The sequence below is a fragment of the Vigna angularis genome, chromosome 2, assembly GCF_016808095.1.
Source record: "Vigna angularis cultivar LongXiaoDou No.4 chromosome 2, ASM1680809v1, whole genome shotgun sequence".
Lineage (NCBI taxonomy): Eukaryota > Viridiplantae > Streptophyta > Magnoliopsida > Fabales > Fabaceae > Vigna > Vigna angularis.
The window spans coordinates 49,860,465-49,876,133 of record NC_068971.1 but is presented as its reverse complement, the minus strand read 5'-3'; the positions used below and the strand labels follow the sequence as shown (position 1 = coordinate 49,876,133).

Sequence of the window (15,669 nt, the reverse complement as noted above, 5' to 3'; positions counted from 1 at the left end):
AACCACATTCTCACGATTGGTTCTTCTCATTATATGCTTCCTTTTCTCTCTCTTTTCTATACATTGCATTGTGTTGAGTTTCAGTTTTTTGAAGCATGGAAATAATCACAAGCTTAGTAGCTGAAAAGCCTGTGGTGATATTCAGCAAGAGCACTTGTTGCTTGAGCCATTCCATGACATCACTGATACGTAACTTTGGGGCAAACCCTACTGTTCATGAGCTGGATGAGATGGCGAATGGCCAGCAGATTGAAAGTGCATTGCTTCAAATGGGGTGCCAACCAAGTGTTCCTGCTGTGTTCATAGGAAAACGATTCATTGGTGGCTCTAAGAAAATCATGAGCCTGCATCTCAGCAATGAACTCATACCACTGCTCAAGAATGCTGGTGCTATATGGATTTGATTTCACGAGACCAAAGTGCCCAAGATCAATGGTTAATTACGTTTTAGAGCTGAATAAAATGGTTTTGTAGTCATGATTATGTACGTGGTAATTACGTTGCTTTACTGTAGTATATATTATATACTATCAGCCCTAAACGTTCACTTGTTTCCATTTCTTAGCTTTTCTTGATATGAATACGAACGATGAAAAATGAGTAAATATATGATTATCTTCCTTATTAACATACTGTTCCTCCCATTGTACTTTTTGTTAACAGACAACACAAGAATAAAGAAGATAAATGAAGTAATTTTGTTTTTCTGCATAATCGTACGGACTATATATAGTTATACTATACTGTCATAAAAAATCATGTGTATCCTCTACAATTACAGCAGTGAACAAGATAATTTAGAAAAAAAATCATAAAGTTTTCAATAAGAAAAATAGTATAATTATGCGAGAGTTTAGATTAGGTAAATATTTGAAGAGACGTTATTATAACTCAAAGAAATGTTAAAAAGCTTGCATTAATTAATGGGAAAATGAATATCATGAAGATAAGAAAACTTAAATTGGATATTGTTTCTGGATTAGAGAATATTACCTTTGAGCGGCTTTAGGTCCCACGTTGAGAATCAAAGCATTTAAAACTTATTCTAAACTCATGAACACAACTTGTATGAGGTAGGTTTGATTTCACAGTATATATATCTGAGTCAGATTTTGCTAATTTAGGAGATTTTTGCTATCACTGGTGCAATGGAGTCATAAAGCTTGAATCAACATATCTTAACTCTTTATTTTAATTTATTTACACTATACTATATCTCTATAGAGGGAGGGTGAGAGTAGAGTCCAAGCATATATTTATATGTTCTTTTCTTATAAGGTTTTCAAAACATAAATTCATGGCTATGGATTCGTTACTGTTGCTTAATGAATAATGTCAGAGAACAAAATCTTAAAAGTGGTTGTTTAAGCTCAGCACTTGTAAAATTTTGTAATAATGTAATAATAAAAATAGTATCCCAATAAGAAAGCAAAATATAATTAAAATAAGCATTCTAAATAATTCAAAGATAAATTCCAGTTTTAATTTCTCTACTAATGTAAAATTAAAATTCATTTTTTTCTACAACTTTGATATATTTTAATTCTTAAACTTTAAAAATAATTAATATAATTTTTTAAATGTCAAATACATCTCATATTGATTACACTATTTAACACGTTTTTGTTTCAGTGTAAATTAGGAAATGCATTGACACTTCAAACAAATTTAACATAAAAAGATTACGTTCAGAAAGTTCACTATCAATATATATCAAAGATTGAAATATTGACGGATTTTAATTTTGTGTGAAAATTTAAAAATTAAAAACATATTTAATCTTAATTCAAATATTGATGGAATAAATCATGCAACTGATTAACAACTTTGATTTTGTCATTCCTTCTGTTTGATCTCACTGAATCATATGGAACATTACGAAGAAGGCAATGTGTGAAAACATGATCAGTCTTGTTTTTGTTTCTCCCATAAACACTAGGAAGAAGCATGGACAGAATATGGTATTGAAGAGAAAAGATAAGTCCCATGATTTGACAGATATGTGGTTTGTGTTCTGTCGAGATTTGAGATGCAGATAAGTATAGTCTGAGTACTTGAAAACAAAGCAAGTGACCCTTCGAGTTCCCCTTGAGCCATTTATTGAAAACCATGCAGCATACATAGTTGACGCTACACAATTCGAAACAAGAAGAAACCAAAGCAAGAGCTATTTCTACGACTTGCAGGCACGTGGAAAATTCTGTTGCTAAAAGATTATAGGAATAATAATAATCTCTATATACCAAAGTCTTACTTTCATTCTTATCTGCCCATCATAAAGTTTCAACAAAAGTAAGATCCCCATTCATGCAAACCTCAATCGATATCACATTCACCCTTCTTACGTCTTTTTTATTTTCTGCAATCAAATTACCAAGGAATCATCACTCTTCTTTCTATCCTAATATTTCCAACCCCTTCACACTGTTCCTCAAATAATGACAACATTTGCTGACATCTGTACATGACCTCCTAAGTTTCACGCATTACTATGGTAAAAAATCACACAACAACGTTATTAGGGTTTCATTGCTTTTCTAATGTTATTTTCGAATGGAGTAATTCTTATAATCTGTAATGATTATGAACAACAAATCTCCCACTATTCTCTTTATTGATGCAATTATCTTTATTAGTGTTTGAAGTATAAATTTCATCACAGTACATAATGATAATTATAATTAATGTTTCAAACGTGATTATAAAGTATAATATATACAATATTGATTAAAGATGTTGTGATAACATGCGTTAGTGTAAGGGACTGATAATTTAACAGTGCTATATTGCTTAAAAGTTATATTGATGTTTCTTTCTTTAATCTTTCATGAAATCTGTTAAAAATAAAATCATATAAAACTTCACTCATCCTTTAAATTAGTGTTCTCACTTACAATCAACTCAAACGAACATTTCAAATCCTTATACATCCGTCTTTACATACACATCTACGTGAATAGTAATATCTACGAAATCGAACACAGACTAAAACATATAATACTTGATCTAACAATGTCGACACATTTGAGTTGACTAAGATTTGATGCAGCACTAAAAATAGTAAGGTGCTAAATTAAAAAGACTATGTGGTAAGAATAAGGAGGGTGTCGAAATGTTACAAGAATTTAATTGAATAAAATATTTAGAAGATTGCTTTTTGTGCATAGGATTAGAGAACATCTTCTTAGTATATTCCTTCACCCTTTTATGGCATTACAAATTGCAAAAAGGGAAAATTCGGTGCGTTTTCTTTTCTCCAATTCCTGTAGGGTTGTAGAGTTTCATGAAATCAAAAGCCAGCCAGAGCCATCTACAGTCCCCAAAATAAATAAATAAAACTTATTTCTCTCCCAATCTTTCAAGTTTCAACTCAGCTTTCGGTTTTGGTGCGAATCTTGTGAAAACATAACAAGTTGCTACTTGTCGATTGGATAAACTCCACTCCTCTGTCATGTCAAAAGCAGAGGAAGGTAGTCAAATTATGATATATACTTATGTTAACTTTTTAACGTCTTACTTATTAACTAAATTCCATGTCCAGGTACCTCTCGCATTTAACATACCCTTGAACTTGGGTTGGATACATCCTCTGTTCCTGGCTCTGTTTTTCTGCTTCAAACAATTTTTTTCTAAGACTCACCGTCTTTACAGCATGAGTTGTTTATATAAAAGATCTTATATCTTATTTAACATAAAACTGTAAGTTTTTGTGTCTTATTTTTCTTATATATCACTCAATTTTCTCATTTTTATTTAATGTAAGACAAGCTTTTAAACTCTAACTTTTCTTCCTCTCATGCTTTCAAACATGTCTACCACAGAAGCAAGTGCATCAGAACATGCAGGGTTTCGTCTAACTTCTTTGATGATTATGATTTGACAAAATTTTATACATGATAGAAATTTCTACATATTTAGATATTAATTTGATTCGTATTAATTTGATTGTCATGATCTTGGGAGTTTTCACCAATAATAGAAACTGAACCTCATTTTTTATCTAGATTGACCTCACAGTAAATGATTTTTTTTCTCACTCTGGAACAGCAATTTTGGAATCAGTATTTAAAATTTGATGACAAATGTGTCTGATAATGGTTAGAGTTGATTTGAATGAACTTTTCTGTATCTTATTCAGATCTGTATGTTGTGATAAATATACCTTATATTAATAAAGTTTATTAAAAATTAAGATGTCTTATTAAAAAAGTTTATCAAAAATTTAGATATCTTATTGTGATATGAAAGACGGGTGATTTTAAATAAATATTTATGACAAATAAAAAAATTAATTAAGAAATATGTATTAGAATCTTTTTCATTTAACCTCCTTATGTTCTGAACATGTATAATTCTTCAATCAAGCACTAATTTAATTAAAAGGTTTTCGTAAGTCAAAAGTTAATTTAAACTAGGCCTTTATATTTCCCCTCCTGCATAGATATCTAATGATCGTGAAATTGGATGAACCAGAATGGGGTAAAAAGGAATAGAATAGAATAAAGTTATCATTTTCCCATTGTTTAAAATAATATATCATATGCAGGAGAATAATATTTTCAGGACACCTACATACTAATAAAATTTGAGAAAGGGAAACAGATAGAAACTAAAGAAATATAGGTATAGTTATACAGTGTGATAAGAAGAGAGAGAAAAGATTAAAGTGTTAATTGTTTGATCTTATAACAATATGTGTATTTTATAATGAAAAAAGAGAGGTCATGAGACTTCTGATAATAAAAAATGAGTTAATCAACTAGTAATTTCTGAACCTGGGAAATTATCATGTACATTTGCCAACATGTCATTGCCCCATTATTTCACTTTATGCATAATAATATCTCTGTATTCTTTCTCATCAATTCAAATGCAATTCACTTCTGCTGCATTAACTGTGCAGGTTTTGGGAATCCATTTATGACGCCCACAACTTTAATGTTTTTTATTCTTTTATGAGATAGGTGTTTATTCTTCCCTATATGAAACTATCCTCCCAGAATAAGCCAGGTATAAATAGACCACTTAATCTCGAGTTTTAGCAGCAGGTAAACCAAACAAACTCACACAGTCACTTAGCAGTCACTCTAGAAATCCTCCAACCAAAATTCCAATTGCAGCACGGCAATGGACTTGAAACCATTGATTGCAGCCAAGCCAGTGGTGATCTTCAGCAAGAGCAATTGTTGCATGAGCCACACAGTACAGGCTCTGATACGCAGCTTTGGTGCCAACCATGCAGTTATTGAGGTTGACAAAATGGCATGTGGCCAACAACTAGAGAGTGCACTGCTCCAGCTAGGTTGCCGCCCCAGTGTGCCTGCAGTGTTCATAGGACAAGAATTCATAGGTGGTGCTGATGAAGTATTCAAACTAAATGTTCAGAACAAGCTTGCCCAATTGCTGTTCGAGGCTAAAGCCATATTTCTCTGAAGTTGCAAACTCGAGCACCCCGTCTGATCAAATAAGAGGTTCTAATTAGTTTTTTCTAAGCTATGAGAACTAGCTCTGTGAGGCAGTTTAGTATAGAGAATCTTCTAGTTCTGGCCATACTCTTGTATTCTCAATTTTTCCTTTGTGTTCTTTTGTAGAGCAGAGCAGCACTACTCTTCTTTTGTATATTATTGCAGACCAAGGCTTTAAACACACATGGTTTGGCCATTTCATCGTGTAATTCTCACCCGTTAAAAATCTCATTTTCAGTTCTGTGGACAGAGGTTTCTTAAGAGAGATTAGTAAAAAAAAAATGTTAGATGTAATATTATGTCAAATTCAGAGATGCTATCTGTGAAATATGAGAGATTTATAACGGAAACATCACAAATAGCAGTAATCGGGTAATGATATGTGGAATATCAGAAACAGTCGGTTGATTCCCTTCATTATTTTTCTATTTCTCCTTTCTTATAACAGCTTTGATTTTCTCCTAATGTATGAGACATCATGAAATTTTCACACATCATTGTTCAAGGCTACTCAAACAAACTTTAACATTACTATATAGATTAAGGATGTAACATTTATCGGCAGTTCGATTAAAGTATTCTTTGAGTGTGAATAAACAGAGAAGTGTACAGTTGTTTGAGTTACATGAATTAAGAACTAAACAAATGTTCACACTCCTTTCACGCAATCAAATCACAGCATCTCTTAATTCGACAAGGGATATAATGTTGAAAACAACAATAAAAACCAGTTAAAGATTATTAAAAACACTATATTTGTGCTTAAATTGTTCAATTGGAAACTTCATCATCAAACTTCTTAAATCGGAATACTTTTAACAATCTTCCCATAACTTCACATTAGGTATGTTAGCTTTGGAAGAAGTTAAATTACGAAGTTTATATAAAGCTTAACTGTAAAAGTTGATTTTAATGTATGGAAGAAATGTAATTCATATTATTCATAATTTTTATATAGCGCTTAAGAAAAAGAAAATATCTAAACTAACATTACAGGAAGAAAGATTAATGAGCAGTTTATACACAGATGTCATAGAGGAGACGATATAGCCACAACTTTTTAGAAATACATATTCCATGTTTATGCATAGGATATCCTTAAAAATGAGAGACAGGTGAGAGATAAATAATAATAAAAAAATGCATGTCAATTTTGAAGCAGAAGCTGTTGTCGAGGAATCCAGAGTCCCCACTGCGATGCCAAGAACTGGCCTTGCACTGGTTTTGTGTTCTATACTAGTTCTCGAACCGCATATGCCAAGGTCCTTTTTATTTTGTTTTACGCCGGTTGGTATATGCCAACAAATAATTTAACTTCAAAAATTATGCTCCCTAAAGTATCTTTGTGGTTGTTTATATGTAGAATGTAACCTTGTTTTGGTATACATGCATATTGTTCATTAAGCAGAAATAGATTAGACATGTACATGTACACTATAAACTAGTTTTATGTGAGTAAATTAATAGGATACATATACCATTTAAAGGCTAAAATCGAGTTTTTATTTTTGCATTTGTGTGCTTTTATTACAAAATATATTATGTATGAAAGGAAAAAACAAGTGGCCAAAGGAAAATACTAAAAATTGAGTGCTTTAGCTTGATTTGATTGAGTAGCATCCAATTGTGGAAAAGCAATTTATTTATTGCATGTCTGTTTTTAAAACTTGAAGAATATATTCTTCTCTCACTACAATGCAATAACTGGTGTAGATGCTTTTGTAGAAGGTATTTTAACACTCAAATTGGAAAAAATTAGAGGATCTAGAAAACTCAGTAATGCACCTATTATTGTAGTACTACCGATTTTTAGCATCATAGACAACAACACGAACAATATATTTTAAAACACATTTGTTACAAAAAAAAAAAAAAATAACTGCGACAACTTTGATTTTAGGAAAACTCAAACTTTCACCAATAATAAAATGTGTTAAGAAATGGTTCGAGATATGTACTCTTGAACAAGTCCACTCCGTGTTATAGGCATTCTAGAGGACAAAAGACACTAGTTATGTTAGAATAAAAAAAAATGTTAAATAAAGATGTGCTAAATAGTGTCAGAGTATTTTCCCCGAGAGTTACTAAAGAAAAACCAGAAAAATATTGGGGTTCAAAAGAAGTGTTCTTCACAATGCCAGTGTATGGTTTCTTTAGCTGACAAAACCACCGAAAGCTTGCGCATGCATGTTTCAAAAGTGGGCTAGGGAAAATCCATATGATAAACAAGATAACACAAGATAATAGATTTTCTAAAAAGTTTGCCTTCTTTAAGCAATTTTAGTGCCCTTTTGACGTGTTTTATGACACCGTTTCTTATCAGAGGTTTGACTGGTTAGTGCCCTATCAGCTAAGTGGAACTTCTTTCCAGTCAAATGTAAAAAACGTAAACACTCATTTTGACAAAAAAATCAAACCCAAGTAAGGTTCAAGGCCTAAACATGATTGACGCGTAGCTCCTTCCGTGTAAAAGGTGAGTACTTATCAATTCGGTAAAAAGGGAGGTGAGTGTTAGTTAGAGTACAGAGAAAAGCATGAGGGCCAAAAACATAAACAAACAAAACTTTCTCTCGTTTTCTTGCATCTTATCTTTATCCTTAACAAATAGTAAATGCAATTCAGAAACTGGGCAACCAATAAATGAATTTGCAAAAGATAGGGATCACCAGAAAAAGGGATATTGAGACATAACTTACTTGTATTTAGTTTCTCTGGAAGCAACGGACAGCACACTTTAAAAAAGAAACAAAATAATTCCAGTCATTAATAAGAAAACCAACTGTTAATACTTCATTCTTGTCCAACATAATAGAAAATCAATTATTGATCTCCCCATCAGCTACTGTTTCTTACTTTACACTTGCTCATTGCAGATGAATCAAATCCAGCTTATTTATTTATTTCTCTATTATTCAAGAAACATAGCTTTCATAACTAACTAAAGTACCTCAAAATATACACATTTTTAATCTTCATAGAAGAGATTATGTAAAAAAAGTGACACGAAAAGACAATGCTGACACCCAACGAGCAGATTGTCAAAAGGCAAGATAAATCATTTTCTTCGCCTGCGCAGATGAAATGGAATCACTTGCAAAGTTGCAATGTGTAGCATCTCCAACAACAAAATAATGCAAGTCAATCCACACTCCACATCATCATATCATCGTAAACATAATGATTAAAAGAATATTATCGTAAACATAATTAACTATCATACCAAAGTTCAGATATTATTAAATAATTTCGTACAGATTTATAACCAAGTAACCAGCATTTACATCATCAAAGATCTCAACAAAGATCACATATCTGAACAAAAATAGCCACCAAGGGAATTAAATTTACTTCACTTGTGAATGTAATTTTTCAAAATGTGATTATTGTCTTCGAGGATTGCATTCCTTCGCCAATTGATCACTGCTTTTGAAACGGTGGAATTAGCCTTGCGAATTTCGTCAGCAGAAAACTTGTGCTCTATGATTCCCAAGGGTCCAGGCTGCAGCACCTTAATAACAGTTTCCATTTCTTGTTCAACTTGTCTGTCACAAACACAAAGGAATAAATCGACGTTAATGGAGAGGAACCCTAATAACTTTTTTAAGGGAAAAAAATGCAAAGTGATGATATTTTATATCACTAGAAAGCGAGGAATAACGGAGAAGAAGATGGGTTAGTTACCGTATTAGCGCCGAAAAGGGCAACGAGCTTCGAAACCCTGCCATGGACAACTTCACAGTCATCGTTCACACTGCACCAGATGACGGTGCAGGATCCAAATGGAAGACCGTTTAGATTGGTACGGCTATCGACTTTGCACAGAAAGGCCGGACACCGATTGGGCTTCCAAAGCTCAATATGATGGCCCAATAGGATATGGGCTTATCCGTTAAAAGAAGAAGGGTGTTTCATCCTACACCTTCATCTCATCTGCCCTTTCAAAAATTATATTTTTAATCTTTTAACACAGTACCTATAATTTTTTCAAAACTTGCGTTTTTAACTTTAATAAATATTTTTCCATTTTTTTTCTCTCTTATTAAAAACACTCTTCACAACTTTAATAATAATTTAATTTAATTTAAAATTTTAATATTATTAATATAATTTTCTGTTTTAATAATTATTAAAATATAATTTATATTATAATAATAGTTATATTAAAACATAATAATAATAAATTTGATTTAATATATTCAAATATATTAAAATAAATTAAATAATTATTAAATTTTAAATAAAAACTAAATTTTAAAAACTTGTTTAAAATCCGAAAAATAGGTTAACACTTTTACTTTTTATTTAAAATTTAATAAATATTGAATTTAAATAAAAATTATAATATTATTTATTATATTTATATTTTAATAATTATTAAAATATGATTTATATTTTTACAATAGTTTTATTAAAAAATTAAAATAATAATAATTAAAATAAGAATAATAATAATAAAAATAAAAATAATATTAAAATCAAATTAAATACATTTAAATATATTAAGTTAAATTAAAATATTAAACTAAAATTAATAATTATTAAAGTTTAAAAAAATCAAATTTAAAAAATTTTGTTAATTGGATATAGACATCCGTTATCTTACGGATATCCATGTTTTTAAAATTTTATTTTTTATTTAAATTTTAATAATTATTTAGTTTAATTTAATATTTTAATATAATTTTAATGTATTTAAATATTTTATTTAATATAATTTAATTTTATATTTGATTGTTTTTTAAATTTTGTTTTTATTTAAATTTTAATAATTATTTAATTTAATTTAATATTTTAATATAATTTAAATATATTATTTAATATATTTTTATTTTTATTATTATTTTTTTATTTTAATTATTCTATTTTTATATTTTTAATATAACTATTATTATAATATAAATTACGTTTTAATAATTATTAAAATATAAAATTATATTAAATAATTTTTGAATTTTAAGTTTAATTATTATTAAGATTGTGTGAAAAAGTTAGAGGTACAAATAAGAATAAGGATGAGATATCAAAAGATTAAAAATGTAATTTTTTGATGTACTAAGATGTGAAATATTAAAAATGTAGGATGAAACATATAATAAAAAAAAGGATAATGCTTCCTACCCATCATATTTCATTTTCCATCCCATCAAAACATTTCAGGAAAGGTTTTTCATAAAAAGAGGAGGTGATAGATTTTTAAAAGAAAAAAATTAAAACAGTTTAGGTTCAAACTTTTCATTAATTTTCGTATTTATTTGAAAATCTGAATTAAATTATCAAATTTTAAATTCAATTTAATTATTTTCGATACATTATTCATATATGCGTTAAGGAATAAAGAGATTTTACCATGTAAGAGAAATAGTAGACTTGACAGTAAATGTCAAAAAATTATAATTTATTTTTTATTTGTATTTTATCTTAATTTAATTTTAATTTCTTTTTAAATTAAAATAATTTCATTGCTTTTTAAATTGGGATCAAAATTAACTTCTATATAAAGATTATAATTATTATAACAATATTTTATTAAAATTAATATTTTTATTAAATATTTAACAATATTAAATTTATTTAAATTTATATTTTATATTAAATTTTATTCAATGTTTTTAAAAATATTTTTATATCAATAATTTCTATACAAATATTAGAGTTAGTTTAAAAATAAGAATATTATAAATTTAAATATAAAATTTTAAAATAGTTTTATAACAATTTAAAATAAATATTTTTTAAATTTCAAAACAAAATTTATTACAAACAAATTTATCATAATATTTTATTAATCATTATTTTAATTATTATTATTATTATTATTATTACTATTATTCTAAATAAATGTTACATAAGTTTTATTATTTTTCATATATAACAAAATATATTCTTATAAATATTCAACAACTCTTTTTTAAAAACTGGTCAAAACTCTAGTAATTATTACAGTTTACATGTTTTTCATTCTAGCCAATTATACGGACAGTAAAATGAATCTTCTTTTGTCTGTTTCGTGCATTTTACTCTCCTTTCTCTTTTCTCATCCCTCTGTGCATCCTAATAATTATGGTATCCTATGCCATCACACTTACATTACATTATTAATCCTTTACTCATTACAAATTCTTTAGCCTGCTAATTACCACCGAAAGAAATTTGATGTCAGAGAAACATTTCTGTCCTCAGAAAGAGTTTTTATACTAAAATTCTGATATTGAGTTTCTCAGAAGTGTAATGAAAGTACTGAACACAGTTGATAGTCAGCAACATAACTGAAAAAACTGTTGACTGGAAAAATAGACAGAAGCACGCTATGCATCACGCATTAGTAGAATGTTTTTAAGAATACTGTACATGAATTATGGCATATATGGTATATTACGTGTTTGAATAAAGTCATGAAACAGAGTGGCGTCTTCGCTTTGGAAAAGGGAAGCGAGTTTCTGAACAAGCCTTGCCACCAATTGGCTTAATGCTATTTATCCTGAACAGAGCATTGAGCTTACTGAGCTTTCTGGTGAATGATTTGAACAACTTGTTGGCAGGGTGAGACTTAACAAGCTCCTGCTTCATAGACACGTGGTCTTTCTCCAAGTCAGTGAGCCTCATTCTCATTCTTGCTACTTCAAGCTTCAGTTCTCTGTTCTCTCTTCTCACTGATGCATAGTTATCTCTCGGGGAAATGGCTCCACTCCCTGCACCGCTTCCTGAACGGTGAGGAAACTGACCGAAGAAGAATTGGTTGTGCCCTCCATTCATGGCGTTGCGAAGCCTCATTTGCTCGAAGTAAAGCACTTGAACCACCATCTGCACTGGTAGCCTTTCATTCTGTGCTGCATGGCTGCATGCTTCTTGAGACAGTTTCTGACAATCAATGGTTTTGCATAACCGGTATCTCTCAGAGTCCTTCATGTTTGGATGAACCTACATCATAACGAAACAAAATTGGTTATCACAACCAACAATAACATATTGCATAAATTTAAGTCTTTTTTGAAAGGTTAAACATGATGGGAAATATTTTCACCTTGAGGAAGATGTCAACTGCTCTATAGAGTCCATCACTTGCAACACGTGCATGATCTGGAAGTAGTTCTGCAAGTGCTGTGAATTTTGAGGGCGACAAGTTTGAGTCTAGAGCTACTTCAGCGAGATAACTGTCCAGCAATTTCGATACCTTTATAATTGAGCTTTGTTTTGGAGATCCAGGGCTGTCGTAATCATACACCATTTGGCTTTCATCAATGTAGTTATCACTGTCTTCTCCATCCTCTTGGTCCATGTTTAGATAAATAGAAAAGATCCTCAGAATTGAGTCAGTGTCATACATGGTGTTGTGGGTGTTTTGAGGTGAGTTTGTTGGGATTAAGATGTCTTCGAGAATTGCCTGGTCTAGTTGAAGACTAATTCGCCTCTCCAGATCAGATTTGCAATGAGTTGATGCAGGTGCTGCTATTGCAGCTTTCAACAAACTTGAGAGGAATCCCATTGGAACAGGGCTTTTCCTTGAGTGAGTTGGGAGTAAGCCGACTATGGTTTCAACGACGACCCTTTGTTTCTTTTGCAATTCCATGTCATGAAGACTTCCTTTCACCACTTGGGGATCTCTAACACCAATCCCCTGAAGTGAACCGTGTGCATAGTTCATCAATATCTTGCTGATCATGTCCTGTTTCAGTCCCTTTGACTTCACAACAGATACAACTCGTTGGAAGAACTCAAGACTAAGAACATTGAAAGACTTCCCCCACCAATCTGCGGGTGTTTCTGGCTCCATGGTTGGTGTGGTTTTGGAAGGGAAATTGTGATCGAGTTTTAGTAAACCAGATGTAAGCTGCTCTTTGCACGCGTTGTTTGCAATTGCATTGATTAGCTTATTGACTAGGTTTATTTCCTCTGACATTGGAAGAAGGGCCTCACAACTGTGAAGAACATACACTGTGCTTGATATGTTAGGTAGCACTGTGTCCCTAAGGTATGCTTCAACTCTGGATTCTAAGTTTTTTTCAGCAAATTCTTCTGTCATTTCAAGAAAATGAGCCGTGCAACGTAGCAAGGCAATATTTGAGAGAGTGAACTCAACATTGATTCCATAGCAAAATTTGGCAGCTAGCTCAAATGCCTCTGCTCCACCTGGCACATTTGGGAGACTTACGCGTAAAATTTTTGAATCTTTTGCTTCTAACAGCAGCTTCCGAATTCTTCCACTCCGAGAAACAAGAGGAAACTAGTGCAAAAATTGGTACACTCAGTACACGGTGGAAACGGAAAATCCTTTATTCTTCTCTTTCTCATGGTACAGCAAAATGATACTTTTCTTATTTTTCTTTCTTTTTCTGTTTTTAGACTGAGTCATACAGAGAGACAATGAAGAAACCATACCATATCAGCCCAACAAAACCATGTAGCATTATGTTCATGGTTCTGTTACCACTTACCAGTCATTAGTGCACTGGACTAAGGTTGGGCATGATGCTTACAATGCATGCATTGAAAATATTCAAGCATAAGATTGGTTATATATATTTGATAGCAAAATAAAAACAAAAGTAATAATCAACTCAGAAAATTGACAAATATTCATGAACTCTTAAGATGCTGAACCAAAGAAGACCATGAAGAATACTAAACCTCTTATCAGAATGGCAGGTAGTTTTCTTTACCTTGTGAAGTGCGAAGGCTGATGCTCCTACTTCGATGGTGAGATCACTGGAAACGTCAGATATTGGCCTGCAAAAATCAAATCTGGCTGAATCACTACATAACATAAAACCTGAAAAATCCAACATTAAGCAAAAACTACAGCTGCAGGCATACACATTACCAAAGTTAAATTATCCTCCACTAGAATGTTTGTTTGAAATTTCATATAACAATTGGAACTCAAGCCATGTGCTCTGTACAACCGAAGAGACAACTTAATCTTCCAGTGTCAAAGTTTTAGGCGTGAATGGCCCCAACTCAATAAATACAGAATTTGTGCAAGACTATAAATAGACACACCACTGCAGACACAGCATGTTTACAAGAGTTTAAAGTCAAATTGATATTTAAGAGTAAAATGGTTGTCACTGTAGTGGAACCCATGAATGCAAATCATTGAACATCTAAGATAAGAAGTAGAAAATAAATTTTGGAGCGACGGGGTTGTGATGTTAACACCTGTCCTGATCTATGTGCAGCCAAAAGGGTTTTCATTTTTCCATAGTCGGTGAGCTCCAATTACATCATCTTAGGGCCTAAAGATAATAAAAGCACGAGAATAATTGACAGACAAAATTAATTGTCGTTCACATTGCTGACAGCAGATGAGATCTGAATATTCACCATGCAGCGCCATACCGCTGTCAGGTGGGTGAAACACTACATCATGGTCAATGTTACATCTTTATCTGCCAATGTTTTAACCCATAACACCATATCCAAGAAGTGTTGTTTTCTACCATAAATTTGGATACCCGTGACTGTGTTAGATAAGAAAAATTTAGAAGGTTGAAACCTACATCAGCTACTTTTTCCATCTGTGCCTACTTTCATAGTTGAACTCGAAACCACTTACCAAGAACATGTAAGTATGAAATGAAAGAGACACTCAATTATGCAGAAGGCCCTCATTGATGAATCTAAATGCTAGACCATGTATGGTTGCAATCAACACTAATGCAGCATGAATTAAAAGATTACCATTCGGTGGCATGTCTTATGCTTGAGCTTGGACGAAAGGTCCTTTTTCCTGAAATGCTAGGCTTCAATTCGGCAACAGTTACCACTCCCATGAGGGATACTCTTCAAACAGTGATGTGACTGTGTTGTGGACGTAAACGTCTACAAGAGCATATCAGATGAATCGAAAGAAAGGAAGTGAAAGTGTGTGCGTAGACAGAGTCTTTGTTGAGCCAGGACCACTTGATGAGGCTCTTAATTTCATCTTGTGTGAGCAGAAAGTTGAAGTGAAGTGTAAGTCACATGAAGCCATGCAGGCCTAAGGGATGGAGAATATGACTTGGAAACATACTTTATAATCTTAAATGAAGGTAAACGCAGTCTGCTTGCACTTTTCGGTGAAAGGCATAAGTGGTCTTCGCTTTTCTTTTGGAAAATACATTTTTTATAATGGTTAAGAAGTTGAATTATAATTCAACTCTACACATCTAAGATTAAGATTGCATAATTTATATATTTTAAATTAATCTCATAGTTAAGGTAAGAC

At 31.5% G+C, this 15,669-nt stretch overlaps 4 protein-coding genes across 5 annotated transcripts; 2 read left to right on the top strand and 2 right to left on the bottom strand.

Moving 5' to 3' along the window:
- The first annotated feature begins 8 nt into the window (after positions 1–8).
- On the top strand, positions 9–630 carry LOC108328807 (monothiol glutaredoxin-S6). Its single transcript, XM_017562696.2, has one exon. It carries the CDS (start codon positions 96–98, stop codon positions 402–404), a length of 309 nt encoding a protein of 102 aa, XP_017418185.1. The 5' UTR covers positions 9–95; the 3' UTR covers positions 405–630.
- Positions 631–4,804: 4,174 nt separating this feature from the next.
- On the top strand, positions 4,805–5,706 carry LOC108328711 (monothiol glutaredoxin-S6). Its single transcript, XM_017562608.2, has one exon. It carries the CDS (start codon positions 5,128–5,130, stop codon positions 5,431–5,433), a length of 306 nt encoding a protein of 101 aa, XP_017418097.1. The 5' UTR covers positions 4,805–5,127; the 3' UTR covers positions 5,434–5,706.
- Positions 5,707–8,668: 2,962 nt separating this feature from the next.
- LOC108328613 (uncharacterized) lies at positions 8,669–9,304 on the bottom strand. Its single transcript, XM_017562495.2, has 2 exons — positions 9,147–9,304; positions 8,669–9,007 (listed from the first exon to the last, which is right to left on the bottom strand). The coding sequence occupies exons 1-2, from the start codon at positions 9,206–9,208 to the stop codon at positions 8,815–8,817; spliced, it is 255 nt and encodes an 84-aa protein (XP_017417984.1). The 5' UTR covers positions 9,209–9,304; the 3' UTR covers positions 8,669–8,814.
- A 2,452-nt stretch (positions 9,305–11,756) lies between these two features.
- On the bottom strand, positions 11,757–15,451 carry LOC108327945 (BTB/POZ domain-containing protein At1g03010). 2 transcript variants are annotated; one of them, XM_017561683.2, is made up of 4 exons: positions 15,144–15,451; positions 14,123–14,189; positions 12,487–13,686; positions 11,757–12,383 (listed from the first exon to the last, which is right to left on the bottom strand). In XM_017561683.2, the coding sequence occupies exons 1-4, from the start codon at positions 15,233–15,235 to the stop codon at positions 11,856–11,858; spliced, it is 1,887 nt and encodes a 628-aa protein (XP_017417172.1). In that variant the 5' UTR covers positions 15,236–15,451; the 3' UTR covers positions 11,757–11,855. The 2 variants fall into 2 exon arrangements, with proteins under 2 accessions (XP_017417172.1, XP_052729870.1); XM_052873910.1 differs by lacking the exon at positions 15,144–15,451 and adding an exon at positions 14,284–14,481 and having other exon boundaries at positions 12,487–13,592.
- Between the last annotated feature and the right edge of the window lie 218 nt (positions 15,452–15,669).